The sequence below is a fragment of the Mustela lutreola genome, chromosome 9, assembly GCF_030435805.1.
Source record: "Mustela lutreola isolate mMusLut2 chromosome 9, mMusLut2.pri, whole genome shotgun sequence".
In the NCBI taxonomy this organism is placed as follows: domain Eukaryota; kingdom Metazoa; phylum Chordata; class Mammalia; order Carnivora; family Mustelidae; genus Mustela; species Mustela lutreola.
In genome coordinates, this window is record NC_081298.1 from 93,680,412 (window position 1) to 93,696,846 (window position 16,435).

The 16,435-nt window shown below is 58.2% G+C and overlaps 1 protein-coding gene across 23 annotated transcripts in view; it reads left to right on the top strand.

The window, feature by feature from the left end:
• The window catches only part of DYSF (dysferlin), a 204,044-nt gene that overhangs the window by 80,793 nt on the left and 106,816 nt on the right, over positions 1-16,435 (top strand). For 14 of the 23 annotated variants that reach the window (XM_059188015.1, XM_059188016.1, XM_059188024.1 and 11 more), the window contains 8 exons: positions 937-978; positions 2,645-2,760; positions 3,268-3,381; positions 4,623-4,800; positions 5,351-5,475; positions 7,457-7,563; positions 12,439-12,631; positions 14,906-15,061. In XM_059188015.1, coding sequence (XP_059043998.1) covers positions 937-978; positions 2,645-2,760; positions 3,268-3,381; positions 4,623-4,800; positions 5,351-5,475; positions 7,457-7,563; positions 12,439-12,631; positions 14,906-15,061 — 1,031 coding nt within the window. The remainder of the gene's footprint in view (positions 1-936; positions 979-2,644; positions 2,761-3,267; positions 3,382-4,622; positions 4,801-5,350; positions 5,476-7,456; positions 7,564-12,438; positions 12,632-14,905; positions 15,062-16,435) is intronic. The other 9 variants (XM_059188022.1, XM_059188029.1, XM_059188030.1 and 6 more) reach the window with 1 other exon arrangement.

Sequence of the window (16,435 nt, forward strand, 5' to 3'; positions counted from 1 at the left end):
AGACCTGGTTACACTCAGCTAGTTGGAGGAGGAAACAGGGAGGGTCAGAATGCAGGAAGAGGCTGAGATCAGAGACCACTGAAATCAGGAGACTGAAGGGTGCCCACCCCCTGTGGGGTGTCTTAGATCTGCTTTGAAGTGAGAGACAGATTCCCAGAGCCCAGAAGTTTGCTAGAGGATCTCCTTCCTTGCTTCTCTCATTTCTTGCTTCTCCTTCCTTGCTTCCTCATTTCTACACACCCCTTACCAGCATTCAGGGCCACATCCAAGTGTGTAGAACCTTCAGCTAATGGGCAGTGTCTGGCACTGTGCTTCCCTTGGAGTGGCAGGTGCCTGAAACCTGATTCCAGTGCCTGCTGTTGTGAAAATGCAACATGGTGCCCTCAGTGGCAATCCTGAACGTGGCCACTAGATGGAGATGTTGTACCTTGAAATGCCATTGCACCATGACCTTGGTAGCTAGCGTCAACCTGCTTGTTGGGTGGAGTGCTGGGTGTGCCTGGGGGACTGTTCATGTTTCCCCCACCCTTTCTTTGTGTCTGTACTTTGTTTCCCTCACTTATTGGCTATAATATAGAAAAAAAGCAGTTTCTTTTTAGTGTTATTACTTGAATGTAGTGAGTCAAGTTTCAGGTCCCATTTTCAATTGGCAAGCAGAGCAGGGACATACAGAGGCAGACGGTGGGACGGGCGTTAAGGGCTGTGCCTGGCTGGGGGTGAGGTGGGGGGGATGGAGGGGTTGTGGGAGGTGGCATTGCGATGACTTTGTGATAAATTCACATCTGGGGCCTCGGGCCACATTTGTTTCCCACACGGGAGCTGTCTGTCTTTCCATCTGTCTGTCTGCCAGCTCTCCATCCACCCGCCTGTTCACGTAACCAGTCCTCCTCTCAGTTATGTCCATCCTAACCCTTTTTCCATTTCTTTACGCTTCAGAGGAGCCTGCAGGTGTGGTCAAGCCTTCTCCAACCATGGACCGTATGTGCTTCCCCCTTGGGGATGGCAAGGGGTTGGGCATTGGGGTTTTAGCTGGAGGGGAGAGGGTGCTGCTTGCTGGGAAGTTTCTGATTTGCCTGAGGTGGGGCGGAGATCTACCACCACTGGTCTGTGAGCTTACCTTTGGCTTTTACCTCTCAAAGGAGGTTGAATATGAAAATTGCTTGGAATGCTTTAAAGACAATTCCCCTCCCTGTCCTCACTCCCCTGCTTCCCAGCCCTTTCCTGAACCTGCTGGGCTCCAGCTCAGGCTCAGATGGGTCCACTCTCTCAGGTAGGGAGCGATGGGGCAGGGGCCTGGGTAAGACATCTTGGGGACCAGGAGGAGGTCAGGGTGAGTGGAAAACTCTTGAAGTTCACAAGGTAAATCATAATGGAGATGATGAGTACACATAATTATAAAGCCCGTGTTAGTTTTCTCAGCCTGGGCCTCCCACCTCAGTCCCAAATGGCAGAGCCCTGTGTGTGCTGGGGACCTGGGGGAGAGTCGTGACGGTGGCTGGGGGGCCAGCTCTGTGGGGAGGCACGCTCCTGAGCTCTGGTTGGCAGGATCTATCTCTCCAGCCCTGTCTTTGCCCGCCCCGCATCACCCCAGGGCCTTGGCATGCAGGGGGACTTGGTTCACAGCTCCTGTCCTTAGGTCTGGTTCTCAAGCATTTCCTTGGTGAGGCCATTTATCCTGTGCCTGCCTTGCCGCATCCTTGCTCCTATGGATTGGATCATCCCTGATGATTCCTGTTCGTGGGTCCACTTCCCACTTGTGGCATTCTGGGAACAGCCTCTCCCCCTCACTTCCTCTGGAAGAGACACCCTGGCTTTGCGGGGCTCTCAGAGTCTGTTCAGTAAAGTCCTGTCCTGGAAAACTTAGTCTTCAGCTGGAAAATCATGACATAACGACAGAGGGCCTCTGAAAAGGAGGGAAGTGACGTGGAGAAAAGATCTCCCTCATCATTGGTGGGATTTGCCTTTTCACTCTCCTTCCAACCCGTTCCCCTGAAAGGTGGTTCTTTGCACAATGTGGGGAGGGAGACAGAATGCTAGCGTGAGTCGGACTGTTAGGTAATCTGTCTCGACTTCATAATGACAAGGGGGGTGAGGAGGACATGTGCCCCAGGGGTGGGGCAGGGGACTGCCTTGTGGGTTGGGACATCTGACCAGGTCCTTGCCCTCCCTCCCCGGGGGGTGGCTTCTCTGGTCACTCTGGGACCTTTTTTGTGTCTCCCCACACCCCTGGGCAGGAGGGAGTGGGGACACAGGACAGGGTGCAGCCTGAGAGGAGCAGGGCAGTGGGGGCCCCTGAGGCCCAGCTTTGCATGCTGGCCAAGTAAGTGCATGGGCTTCGAGCTCAGAGCATTGCGGGTGATGCCACTCTGTAGTGAGGTGTTCCTTTGCATCCCTGAGCCTCAGTTTTCTCATCTGTAAAACGAATTAATAAAAGTAATAAATGTCTCTACGTTGCGGCAGAGTGGTGAGGATTTGGGGACCTACGGGAGACAAAGGATTCTTTACGCCCTTGTGGGTGCTGCATCCATCCATGTGTGTTCAGGGAACTGAGGGCCAGGGATGGGCTCAGGCCTGAAGCTGGCTGGGTTGAGCCCTAGATGGTTCCACGGAGCTGGCCCCTCTGACCCCAACTTGTGTCATCCAGTGGACGACCATCTGGGCTTCCTCCCCACCTTCGGGCCCTGCTATGTCAACCTCTACGGCAGCCCCAGGGAGTTCACCGGCTTCCCGGACCCCTACGCAGAACTCAACACTGGCAAGGTGAGCGCGCCGGCACCCCCGCACACCCAGATCCCCGTGTCTATGTGCAGGGAGGGGCCTTGCAGCCTGGGCAGCATCTGCTCCGGTCCAGACTACAAGGGCTTGAGTGGGTTTGGGGCCAGAGAGCCCCCACCTCAGAGAGCCCTCCTTCTGCCTGACCCCCTTCTGGCTGCTTCTTCCTTCTCCCTCTCTCCCCTTTGCTTTTCCTTCAGGGCCAGCCTGACCCCCTTGTCCCCTCATTTTCCTGGCCCCTGAGGGAGCCAGGGCTCATCCGTTCATCTCTCCCCTGGTTGGGCTGGAGTCTGGTACTGATCCTCTGGATGGCTTGTCATGGGCCCTGAACTCTCTGGGCCACCGTTTCCTTATCTGCAGAGTGATGGGGGGTAGCCCAGGGCCCTCCTGGTTGCCTGGGAGAGGAGCAACTTGAGGGCCATATTTTCCTTTCTTTCCTTTCCTTCCTCTCCTCCTCTCCAACCCCCCTGCTCCTGGGGACCCAACCCCTCTTAGGGAGAAGGCGTGGCCTACCGAGGGCGGCTTCTGCTCTCCTTGGAGACCAAGCTGGTGGAGCACAGCGAGCAAAAGGTGGAGGACCTCCCTGCTGACGACATCCTCCGGGTGGAGGTGAGGGGCGTGGCTCGGGAAGGGGTGAAGGTAGTGGCAGCCAAACCTGGCTGGCTCCTACTGTCATGGTGGGGGAGGGTTCAGCTCCACCCACGGTCTGGGCCTTCACCCCTCTGGGCCTCCGTGCCTCAGCTGTGACGCACCAGGGAGACCACGGCTACTCAGTCTCCCTGAGGAATGTTCAGAGGCTCGAAGATAAAGGAGATTATTTTACAAGCCTAGAGCTTGATACAGAGTGAGAGGTCCCTTTTATAACAATGGTGTAGGACCAGCTAATACTTATTCATCCCTCACCGTGTGTCAGAAGCTATGCTATGACACTTGATGTCACGGCATCCCCCCAGCAGCTGTGAGGTAGCTGCGTTCAGTATCTCCATTTCACAGATGAGGACAATGAGGCTCAAATGTACCAGAGCAGCAAAGCAGGAGAGCTGAGCCTTGTGCCCAGGAGGCAGCTGGATGGGGTCTGTGTGATGGTAAAGCTTTCAGACTCCAGCCAGAAAGCACGGGTCTGAATCCTGGCTTGACCACTTACCAGCTCTAGCACTTTCCTTGTCAACAAAGCAGGGGTCATAAGTATACTTACCTCCTAAGACCGTTGGGAGAATTACATTGACACAAAGCCCTACGTGATGAGCGGTCAGTAAACGTTAGCTGTTACTACTGTTTACAACATTCAACAACCTGGTCGTGTAGCCCTTTTCTCTCTGCCTTCCGTGGAGGGGATGGCAGAGTCCTCTTGGTTCAGACCAGGCTGTGGGATCGAGAGCCTGCCATGTCCTCAGCCATGAGCCCGATGCCCAGAGGGGACATTCCTCCCCAGCACAGGGCAGCTTGTGTCTACCGCAAAGCTAGGGGGCATGCTGGGGACCCCGAGGGGCACGGGCTGGGAGCTCTGGACAGCGGCCCCTTTTGAATGGCAGATGCAGGAGACCAGGCTTCCCCCAGGGTGGGGGGTGGTGGTGCCATGGCTGCTGGTTTGGATTAAGGAGCAGCATGACCTTGGAGGAGCAGACCTTATTAGAGGAACATGGCCAAACACACAGGCCTGGAATGAGTTTGCTCAGTTAGTAACCAAATCTGGGCACTGCTGCTTAGCTGGACCATCCACCATCCATCCATCCAGCCAGGGTTTACTGGGCGCCAGTCACGGCCAGGGTCTGCCAGACATGTGACCCCCTCCCCGCCCCAGTGTCTTCCTTCCTCCTCCATGACCCATCAGCTGTCCTTTCTGCCCCCAGAAGTATCTCCGGAGGCGCAAGTACTCCCTCTTTGCCGCCTTCTACTCGGCCTCCATGCTCCAGGACGTGGATGATGCCATCCAGTTTGAGGTCAGCATTGGGAACTACGGCAACAAGTTCGACACGACGTGTCTGCCGCTGGCCTCCACCACTCAGTACAGCCGGGCGGTCTTTGACGGTGAGGCTGGGGGCTGTGTGCCTGGCTGGGACCCGGGCCACAGAGCAGGGGGCCCAGCCCGACATCCTGCTTCTCCTGCAGAGCTAGCTGCCGGAGGCCCACCCACAGGCCCTGGCCCAGGCAAACCCGTTTGGGGTGACGCCCTGCTCTGTCCCCCTCCGTGCCATTCCGCACTCCCTGCTCTCCTCTAGGTGGCTGTCTGCTGCCAGGACCATGCTGGGGCTCCCGAAACAGGCTGTGGTCGACCGTAGCTGATTTTCACAGTGGCTTTTCCGAGTCACGTAGAGATTTTGGAGAGCGGGGTTTCCCAGGTCCTTCTAGCAATCCCTCTGGGTGTGCTCAGGAGCCCCTCTGAGAGCGGCAGCTGTTTGTTCAACAGATGAAGGGAGCTCAGGTGCCCTGTTTGGCCACTAGGGAATGCGGGCCACTTGTGGATGTCCTGGGAGCTCTTAGTGGGAGGGAGCAGGGGTCTGAATCAGTCCTGGCCTTGGTCCCCTTCCCACCGACCCCTGCTCTCCTGGCTCAGGGCAGGCCTATCGTGTCCTTCCAGGGTGCCACTACTACTACTTGCCGTGGGGCAACGTGAAGCCCGTGGTGGTGCTGTCCTCCTACTGGGAGGACATCAGCCACAGAGTCGAGACTCAGAACCAGCTGCTCAGGATTGCGGACCGGCTGGTGAGTGGAAGCTGCCTCACCCCTGCACCCGCCTTGTGCCGCACCCTGCCCTCATGGGTGTCCATAGACCGGGCCCACAGGGGTCACGCACTTACACAAAGCTATGCCCACAGACTCTCAGGGTGCCTGGGGTCCCTTGTGTCCTGACCGTGGCCTGCCAGTTTGGAGATGTTGTTCTGCTAGCGGGCAGGGAGGAGAAGGAGTGTGAATGATCAGGGGGCCCAGGGAGGTGGGAGGCAGTGCAGGGAAGGAGCTGAGAGGAAGCAAGCTGGAGCAGGGGGCAGAGCCTTGTACCCGTCATGCTTGCATGTGTCCATTTGCCTCCTGCCACCCGCCAGGGTTTGTGCTGGAGGCCTGTTGCCACAAGGGAGACTTGGACGGGGAGCTACCCTGCCTTCAGGAGTCAGTTTAGGAAAGGCAAGCGCAGGTTCACCCACACCTCTCACGCAGAGGTTCCAAGCCCAAGTGCAGGTGACACTGCAGGACACTGTGAGGAAGGGTGGGCATTCAGAGGAGGGAGACGGCCAAGAAGCAGCAGGAGGGCGTTGTGGAGGCAGCGAGGAGATGGGAGGCAGGAGCCCTCCTAATCCATGGTTAGGGTGCCGTGGCAGTGGTCCGGGAATGATGACAAGGCATGGGGCAGGAGGGGACCTTGGGGACAAAGCTGCAGGACTTGGGTTAGAAGGACTTGGTGGTTGGGGAGTTGGGAAGGCAGGGAGAAGTAGAGTGTACGAGGTCAAGCAGGGAGTGGTGTTTTGGAGGTGACCAGGGGGTTCCCTGGGGGGTCCCTGGGGATGCTGAGAGCTGAGGACCCGGGGGCTCGGCCAGAGAATGGAGGAGAACTAAGTGGACAGAGGCAGAGAGACTAAGGGTGGGGAGCTGCTAATCCTGGAGGGGTGGGTGGCTAGGTTGTTTGTGTGTGTGCTTCACATGTAGTATAGCCCACGGGAACCTGGGGGAGGCCGGTGTGGCCTCGCTTTGGGAGCTAGTCAGGAGCAGTGGGGTGGAGGGAAGGGGTTACAGAAGCTTGAGCTTGTCTGTGGCTGCGGAGGTGAGCACAGTGAGAACAATGGGGTGGGGAGAAAGGAAGGAGGGTGGTCTCGGAGGAGCAGGGGGGATGCCGGCCTTTGTGAAGGCATGGTGGCCAGCCTTCCTGAGACTGGCATCTTTTGCATAGGGAGGGGACCAGCCAGCACCCAGGTCCTAGAGGTCTTGGAGTCCTTTCTCGGCAAGTCCAGACTCCGTCTTTCGGGGTGGCCATTCTCTCACAGGATGCTCCCTGAGGGCCGGGACTGTGTGTTCTTCCCAAGTCCTGCCCTCAGAATGGCACATGCTCAGGGAGGCCCATGGGTGCAGAGGGGACCCAAGGGGTCTGAGGAACAAGCCCTTGACCTGACAGGTGTTCTGTGAGAGCTCTCCAAGCTCCGGGCTGAGGCCCGTGGAGACTGCCCCTGACCAGCTCTGGCAGGAGACACATGTGACCTGGGAGCGACTGGGCCACGAGTTTGGAGAGGGAACTCTCTGTTATTGGAGGGAGTCTCAGTGTTCCTGAAGGCAGGAGAGGATCGGGGGTGCTAGCACCGGAGAACTGGGGAGGGATAGAATGCTCCAGGTGGGGACCGGTGTGGGCTCAGAGGGTCCTTCACCTGTGAGACGGCAGACTGGCTGGCTAGAGGGGCCCTGGGAGGAGCGGAAGGCAACGGTCTCGTGTGGGAGTCTGCACACAGTGCTCAAGTCCTTGTGATCAGGCATATGGGTGGAGTCCCAGGCTTGGGAATTCCTATCCGTTTGGTGTGGGGAGCCCTGGTGAGACAGCGCCTGGTTTGTCGCATCTGGGCTCGGCGTTCTCTGTTCTCACTGTTCTCTCCCTTGGTTAGGGCATCAGGTTCAGATTTCGGCGACAGGGCCTAGGGGCTGGGAGGCTGTTGTATACCCTCCACCCCACCACTGTGGTCCCAACCCATGCCTGCCTGTTCCACAGGAAGCTGGCCTGGAGCAAGTCCACTTGGCCGTGAAGGCGCAGGGCAACACCGAGGACGTAGACTCCCTGTTGGCTCAGTTGTTGGATGAGCTCATCTCAGACTGCAGGTAGGGGGTGCCTGGCACCCACGCGCCCTTCCCTCCTGGCTCAGCGAGGCCCTTTCCCTGGGAGTGCTCGTGTGTGGCGGTGAGCGGCGGCACGTCTCCCCAGCCACGCTTGGCCAGCCGTCCACCCCGCGCTCAGTCCAAAGGTGGTTCAGCCAGCACGGGGAGTTGAAAAGGTGACATTTAGAGCAGGTCGTAAATCTCCCTGCAGCAGCGGCAGCTGTGGGCCTGGGGCGGACCAGCTCACCTGAATGGGGAGCATTGTGTCTCTGATCCCCGACCTCTTAGTTCCCTGATAGAATCTCCAGGAGGAGCTGGCTGGTGGGGCTGTCGGCGCCCCTCCTTCCCAAGGCCACATCGGGGACCACGGCTTCCAGTTAGCCTTCTGTCGACTTCAGGAAAAGAGGGCTCTGGGGGTGATGGGGAGCGGGGATGCTCAGAGGCCCAGCAGAAGGGGAGGCATCTCAGCATCTCCCCCAAAGCTGGGAGATTTGGGGCTGGCTACCCACCTGCTCTGAGCCTTGCTTTCCTTATCTTCAACCCTGCGTTAAGAATAGCTGCTTATAATAGCACAGAAGCAAAATGCTTGGCACTTTAGAAAGTATGTGATAGATGCTGGCAATAATTACTATTAGAAGCATCAGGAGACTTAGGTCTTGTCCCTTTAACCAGCATTGCGGCTTCCGGCAGCGTCACTTCTCTGGACCCCAGTTTTCTCAGCTGTGAAATGGACTTCATGACACATGGTTACTTTTCTACTCTCTTTGGGGTTACGGGTTAATGTAGGAAAAGTGTATTCTAGGGTCCCCTCTATCTTACCATCCCACCTTCTGCTTATCATTCTACCGCCCCTCAGGGGTGGAATTCCAGGCAGGTCATTAGGCATTCCCCAGACCTTCCTGGAGCCCAAAGCCTGTTGACAAGCCTGCAGCTTCAGCCCCTCCATGGGTGACAGATGGAAAAGTGAGCCAAGGAAGCTGGGTGTGTTGGGGAGTTTAGAGGTGTTTGCTGCAGGAGCTCAGAGCAGGTGCATTCCACTCAGATTCCACTCAGGGGAGCTTCCTGGAGGGGTCGCTCTCCCTAGGGGAACTCTGAAGGAGGAGCGGGAGGAGCTAGCCTTTGCAGAAGGGACTGCCCAGGTGCCAAGCCTGAAATGCCTGCCACCTCTGTGGGTTGGCGGGGGAAGAGGACGCCCAAATGGGATCGATAGGCCTGGGGGGTCCGCTCAGGTGAGCTCAGCACTGGGAGACTTGATGGAGGGCACGAGGTCCCCGTGGTTCTGGTGCTCGTCCTGGCTGCAGAGCGAGGGAGGGGTTGGTGGTGGTGGTAAGGGGACTCTGGACAAAGGTGTCACCGAGGCCAGGGACATGGGGAAGGGTGGGGGCCAAGGGAGGCAGAAGGCAGTGTGGACTCTTTAGCTGGCATCTTGACGACCACAGCCTCACACGAACACTTCCTGTGGGAGGTGCTGTTTGCGAGCACGTGACACGTATGGACTAATCACAAGCACCTTATGAGGTAGGAAGTGGGGAGATCCATGTTTTATAGACGAGAAAACCGAGGCGCAGGGAGATTAACTTGCTCAGATTCACTCCCCTGTAAGTGGCTGAGACCGCTGGCTGGATCGCTCTCTGAGGAACAGGACTTGCTGGTGCGTTGGAGGTGGGGGCCCAAGGAAGGTGCAGAGTGATCCCCCAGCTCTGGCCAGAGTAGCCAAGTGGACAGCAGGGCTATTCTCAGGGGGACCAGTGGGGGAAAGAGGAGCTTTTGGGGAAGACGAGGCACTTAGGACTGGCCGTGTTGGTGGGAAGAACCTGAGAGCATCTGTGGTCTGGAGGTTGGAGAACAGAGTGAGGCTGGAGGGGCACAGCGGGGTGCGGTCAGCGTGGGGAGGGGCTCCGAGTGACTCGCGGTGGACCATGGGCCCAGCTTGGCAGCCCGGGTATGGAGGGTGGGTTCTACCCATGGTATTGCTTGTGACTCATATGGTATGTGGACCTTGGCAGGTGTCAGGTGCCTGAAGCATCAGAGATAGGTGGGACCCAAGTCCAGACCCAGGGCTCTGTTCTCAGAGGATTCAGCTAAACACACTTCTGCTAAAGCCTGGTCCCTTTTGAGTCACTCTGCAGGTCAGGAGGGTGGGGGAGGAAAGCTTCCCATCTTCTTGGAAGCATAGTTGGGTCTCCAGGGAGGAATACTAGACATCAGGAGACCTGCCTTCAGGCACCACTTGAGGCCACTGATAGCTCTGGGACAGCAGCAAGAGGGCTGCCTTCACCTCTGCTTTGGGCTGCGGAGCAGGGCAGCCAGGCATGGGGACCCCAAGCCAGTGGGTCACAGCCAACCACTGGCTGCACTCCATTCCTTCAGCCAGACCTTGTCCCACCTCCCAAGTCAGTGTCCTTCCTTTCACACCTCCCTTTTCCTGGCTTCTCTCCCTCTTCGCCCCCATCCCCCTGCCAGGGTGCCCCATCTGTTCCTCCAGCCCAACCTTCTCTCACCCTTAGACCCCCGGACCCATCTGCCTGCCACACCTCTCTACTGCTTGTCAGCCAGTGCTTCCAGCTCCTTCTTGGGGGGGTCTTCCCAAAACTGGGGCCTCGGCTTCAGCCCTCAGAGTCTCCCCCTGCCTTTAAGGAGCAGTTTCAGCTCTCATCCTGGTAGACAGGCCTCTGTGTCTGCACTCCCTCTCTCCCTCACGGACCCCAGCCATCCTACCTTCCAGCCCTTTGGAGCCCCTGGGCTGGCTTGTCCAGGTCTCACCACCCCATGTGTGCTTCCTCCTGCCTCTAAGCCTTTTTCCTGTGCACATAGTGTTCCTTTGGCTGGAACACCACCTGGCTTTTCTTGGCCCAACTGGCTTCCTCCAGGAAGTACTTCTGACTCTGAAGCTGCCCAGGGGGACGGGGATCTAGCCTGTCTGCCTCTCTGTTCTGGGTGCTCCGGACCCAGCCCTGTCCGGACCCGCAGAGCTGTCCTTCATGAGGAAGAAAGGAATGACCCCTAGACCAGTTCACCTTTCAGGCCAGACACTGTGCCTTCTGGGCGGCTGTTCCTGACAAAGATACCGTGTCACTGAGGAGGTCGGCAGCGACTTTTCCAGCCTTCCAGCTCTGCTCTCGGCCTGCGCTGAGCCATCCTGGGCCTGCCCACCATTTCCAAGTCAACCAGGGTTGGCAGGGCGACTGTCCCTGTTTGGGATGGGGACATGATGCCATCCCATCTCCTCTTTCCAGTTTCCCTTTTGTTCCATCCCCGCTACCTTGGGCTTTCCTGGGGCAGGAAAGGGCCAAGACATCTCGTTGGTGGCGGTCACGGGTCCTGGCTGTTTCGGGGGGAGTCTTGGCTGGGCTGGTGGCCTCCGTGAAAATCTCCCTTTGGTGGTCTGTAGGGCAGTCCCTCCCAGCTCCCGACTCAGCCTGGGAGCATAAATCACCCCGGTTGGCTCAGTTCTCCAGATCCGACTCCAGATCGGCCTGCCCCCCGCCCTCAGGCCCACTCAGGCCTCCTTCCCAGGCAGGCCCCAGCCCAGGACTCGGGCCCAGGCCCCCCTTCACCCAGGCGGCATGCCCCTCCACCACGAATCAAGTGGGCTGGGGATGGAGGCCGCCCCTCTCCTGGCCTGGGGCAGCCCCATCCGCGGCACCCTCGGGGCAGTAAATATTATATTACTACAGGGTGTGCAGTACGTGACCTGAGACAGGCCCCGGGGCTTAAGTTTCCCGAGATGGAGTTTGCGTACTGCTCCCCCCACCCTAAAAATTCAATTAAAAAAAATAACAGGAAAAATGTAGTGCGCCGAGGGCCTGCCAGAGCGGTGTATCTGGCGGCGGCGGTGCCGCTGCGCTCCGGCGGTAATTGGTTCTGCATAGCTCGGGGAAATTGGCAGAAAAATAAATCAGCCGGGAGCCGGAGTCGAGACGCTGCGGGGAGGGGAGTGTGAGCTGGGGGGGGCTGCAAGTGGTGGGGGCAGAGCTGGTGGAGCGGGTTTGACTGATGTCCTGTTTGGGAGTCAAGGGTTCCGTGGGGGTGGGGCGGGGGGGGGTGGAGCAGGCCCCCACCCCCAGCAGGGATCATCTAGAGGGCTCCTGCAGGGTGAGGGAGAGCGCAGACGCCCCCTTCCCCTTCCACGTGACCCTGCGTGTGTATTGACTGACCCCCGGAGGAAGAGCCTGCGAAGGAGGACTTCTGGGGAGCCCATGGGGGGCAGGGTGGGTCAGAGTTCCGTGTCTCCCAACAGGATGGAGTTTAAACTCAACCCCACATGGGGCCTATGGTGGGGTTTCTGGGGCTACATGTACTCCCTACCTCCTCCTCCATAGGCTTCCCAAATGGAGGGTTCTGGGAGGGGTGTCCTGGGGCTGCCCCAGGTCGGCACAGCTGTACTGCTGGCTGCCGGCCTCCCCACAGCGTCTGCAGTGGCTTGTCAGGGGTCCATAAATTTCCTTCCTGAAGAACGTGTGAGTGCAACAGAACGGGTTCATTTCAGCCCAGGGCAACTTAGTACTCTGGCCTCTGCTTTAGGAAGATGCAGGGGGCACAGAGGGACCTGTTGGGCCCTCTGAGGGCTTGCGGTCATTGGGACAGAGGGGACACCTGGGCCAAAGAACTCCTAAGTCCCAAACAGGAGCCTCTTGAAGAGAGGGTTGAGGGACTTCCGAGCAGGATGCCTGAGGGCCTGTGTAGTTAGGGAAGGCTTCCTGGAGGTGAGGAGGGAGCAGGTCCCATAGAGAGATGGGTCAGGCTGAAGAAAGCACCTAGGGCCCATGGAGTCCCCTGCAGGCAGGCTGAGGGTGTGGGGTTTGTTTGGGGTGGGGTGAGGGCTGTCTGTGCACGGGTGTGTGTACTGGGCTCATCCCGTCTGTCTGTCCCTCACAGCCAGCCCCTAGGTGATGTCCACGAGATACCCTCTGCCACCCACCTAGACCAGTACCTGTATAGGCTGCGCAGCCGACACCTGAACCAGATGACTGAGGCAGCGCTGGCCCTGAAGCTCGGGCATGGTGGGCTCCCGGCTGCCCTGGAGCAGGCTGAAGACTGGCTGCTGCGTCTGCGCGCCCTGGCTGAGGAGGTAGGAAGCCCTGGAAGGTGTCCTCCTTCCTGCTTGCAGACATCAGAACTGGGAGGGGCATGGGGACGGTCTGGACCCTGATCCGACCCCGACTCTGTCACTGGGTGAGCTTGGACAGGTGACTCAGTGTCCCCTACTTGCATCAGGGGGAGAGAGGATGCAACCGGACACTGGGTGTTACGGGGCCTCGCTGAGAGCCTGGTGTGCAGCCGGGGTTCTGTCAGTGCTCCCCTCACGGGCTCAGTACATGTGTTTAATCAGTGTCACTAAAGTACATCAGAGGCAGAGCTGGGACCCGAACCCTGGAGCGCCTGGCTCTGGGTCCAGTACTGGGGCCTGCTTCCCCAGTGACCCAACTCCTCCCTGCCAACCAGGATCTGTCTGCCCCTGGCCTCAAACCTGCCTCTCTGGGGCCACTCTACTTCTTGCTGTCCTGGATGCCTCCCAGCCCCAGGCCTCAGGAGGCTGTATTTGCAGGAACTGTGTCTGTCCTACCTAATCGGAGAGAAGTGGCAGCCTTTGGTTCCCACCCGTAGACCACCCTCCTCCTTGCCCCAGGTCCGGTGTGCACCCCGCCCCAGTTCCCAAGGCAAGCAAGTCTTCCACGGGTTTGTCCAGAACAAGGACGAGGTTCTGCTCATGTGTTATGGGCAGACCAGCCACTGCCCACTCCAACCAGAGGTGTGTGGCCCCCTGCGGAGGCAGTAGGGTGGTAAGGAAGGATCTCTCCAGAAGGAGTGAGGGGGCCCAAGAGGGTCTTTTGGAAGAGCGAGTTGTTGAAGAGGAGAGAGGGGTGCAGGAGGTGGAATGCTGCTCAGAAGGGGAAGACAGCCCAAGAAGTTGATCTCTGAGAGTCAGCCTTGGACTTGTCCCTGATCAGGTCTTTGAGCATGTGGCTGGCTACCTGGGGAGAACACTGTTGCTCAGCCACAGGCTGACCCCGTGCAGTGGCTACAGACCATTCTCTTGGGCTGGTCAAAGGCTGCCTTCCATCATCTTGGCCCAGATGGTCCCAGGACTCTGAGCACAGACTGGGAAGGGTTAAGGTCCAATGGGTGCTCCTGACCGCAAGGGACCCCAGAGAGCGTCTTTCTCAAATTTGAACGTGCTTCAGAATCCCCTGAAAGGTTTGTTGACTTTTTTTTAAAGATTTTATTTATTTATTTGACAGACAGAGATCACACGTAGGCAGAGAAGCAGGCAGAGAGAGAGGGGGAAGCAGGCTCCCTGCGGAGCAGAGAGCCCGATGCGGGACTTGATCCCAGGACCCTGAGATCATGACCTGAGCCGAAGGCAGAGGCTTAACCCACTGAGCCACCCAGGTGCCCTTCCCCTGAGAGGTTTATTAAAACAGGTTACATGCCATGTCTGACCCTGCATGTCAGAGCACGTAGAGCCTGAGGATTTGCATTTCTAGCACATTACCAGGAACTGCTGTTGCTCTAGGGACCACGCTGGTATTGCGGTTGGGAACCGCTATTTGGAGGCAGAAAAACCTGGTTGGCTCTTACTCTCTTTGAGCTTGAATTTTCTCACTTGGCAAATGGCGCTGCCTGTCCTTGCTGCAGGGAGTAAGTGAAACCATGAAATGCCCCATTGAGCCTCCAGGGGCAGGAACTCTTAGCCATGGCCGTGGCCCTTGTTAGAGACCCAGAGCCACCTCACTGAGCACGCTTTGCTCAGTAACCTTGGAAGCAGGTGGGCTGCACCCAGAATTTTCACTCAGTCACTGGCTCTCAGGAGCTCAGGCCTTGCAGTTCTGTTCTGGGCTAGTCACCATTTCCAGAGCCCGCGATCATGAGGCCCGGTAACAGACCAGACTCCACAAGTCCCTGCTATGAGAGTTGGGAGAGTGTCCTTTGGGAAGGGACACACCTGGGGATTCACTGCTACTCTCAGGGGTGAAGAAGCTTTTTAAGTGTGATGTTGTCTCTCCGGTCAAATCAAATCCTTTAGTCCCGGCACCCCCCGGGAGCACCTCTCTGCCCAGTGGAGGGGATCTGAGAAGATAAGCTCTGGTCTCCAGGCAGGAGTGTCTCTTCCCAGAAAACGTGAACCCAGCTCCGTGAATTTTTGGCAGGCTCCTCATGTGAGCGGAGGCAGCCTCATGCCCTGTGCTTGGAGGCGGCTAGCCGTGGAAGACAGAGGGGCCCAGCCACCCAAGGAGGCTCTTGGGGGTGGGCCGTGGGGGAGCTGGAAGCTTGAAGGGAAGGTGGCTGCTGGTGGGCCGTGGGGCATGGGCCTCCCCAACTCTGAATGCTGCCCTCTCTCCAGCCCCAGAACAGCCTGCCCGACATCATCATCTGGATGCTGCAGGGAGACAAGCGGGTGGCGTACCAGCGGGTGCCTGCGCGTGACATCCTCTTCTCCCGGCGGGGCGCCAAGTACTGTGGCAAGAACTGTGGGAAGCTGCAGACGCTATTTCTCAAAGTGGGTTCCTTTTCCTTAAGTCATGATCATATCTTCTTCCAGGAAGTGCCCTTCCCCTTTCGCGTCTCCTTCCGGTCTCCATCCGGTTGAGAGTCTGTAGGCTCTCAGAGGGCTTGGTGTAAAATCATTTCCCTTCAGGTCCTTGCCCCCTGCACACCTGGGCTAGGAAGCTGGCAGGTGAGAGCTGGAATCCCGGAGTGCTGGAAATGAATGAGGCAGGGTCTTGCCCACTGCTCCCCACCCCCAGGCTGTCTGGGGGCGTGGGCTGACTTCTGAGGCTGTTCTCAATCCCATAGCCAGGTCTCTGGTAGGGGGTTTAGCCCTCAGCCTCGACCCCAGCCTCTGAGAGCCCTGGTATAGACCTGCTTACCCTGCCGGAGAGCTTTGACTCCAGCTGGAGTCATGCTCATGTTCAAGTTCTTCCCGGTGGGAAGGCTGGCGTCAGGGCACTGAGGGCGTCTGTGGCTCTGGCCCATCTGAGAGCTGGAGGTGAGGAATCCAGGACCCCTCATGTCGTCCTGCCTGCATCTCGCCTCCCCTTTCTCCTCCTTCAACCCTGACCCTTGTTCTCCGTCTGTCTTCTTTCAGTTTCTGGCCAGCCTTGGGCTGGGTGACAGGGATGTGAGCAGGTGCCTGAGCGTGCCCTCTCCTCCTCTCTGGGTTCACGTGGGGACATGGAGCCAAGGTTTTGTGGTGGGGGTACTGTGGCCTGGTGTCCAGGACACAATTCAGGGAAATCCCTCCTGTGCTGTGACTGCCCAGGCCCCAGGGGAGGGTGCCTGTTTGGAGGGCTGTCACTGAGGCTGTCCTGCAGGAGGAGTAGCGCTCACTCCAGAAGGCTCTCTTGGCATTATAAGCTGCCTGGCCTTCAGCCCGGCTGGCCCATTTTCCCCAGCCCCTTGCTCTCAGCCTTCCCTTCCCGGCCCCTCCTTCCATCCACACCAGGGACCAGCGCCTGCCTCTCCTCTTCCAGGAAGTCGTTGTTGGCTAGCCTTAGCCTCAAACCTCTGAGTGCCTGTCGGTCACCCCATTCATATACCGGCCGGTCTTTCTTGTCCTGCCCTGGGCTGGAGAGAGAGGGTAGGTTTCAACAGTACAGCATGTGTGGACAGGTGGCAGGGTTGGCTGGGAAGCCTGTGTGGCATTGGGTAGGTTGCCTGACCTCTCTGAACGGCTAGTTGTCTTCTCACCTATAACACAAGCATCAGGCTGCCCACTTCACAGGTGTTGAAGGTTGTAACTAGGTGACACAGGTCATGGGTCTTGCTTAAATGAGGTGATCAATGAGTATCAGTTTCTCTCCCCTCTTGCCCCTTTTTCTTCTGGAGTGCTTCCTTGCTTCCTGGGGACAGGTATCTTTCCACCAGCGCGACT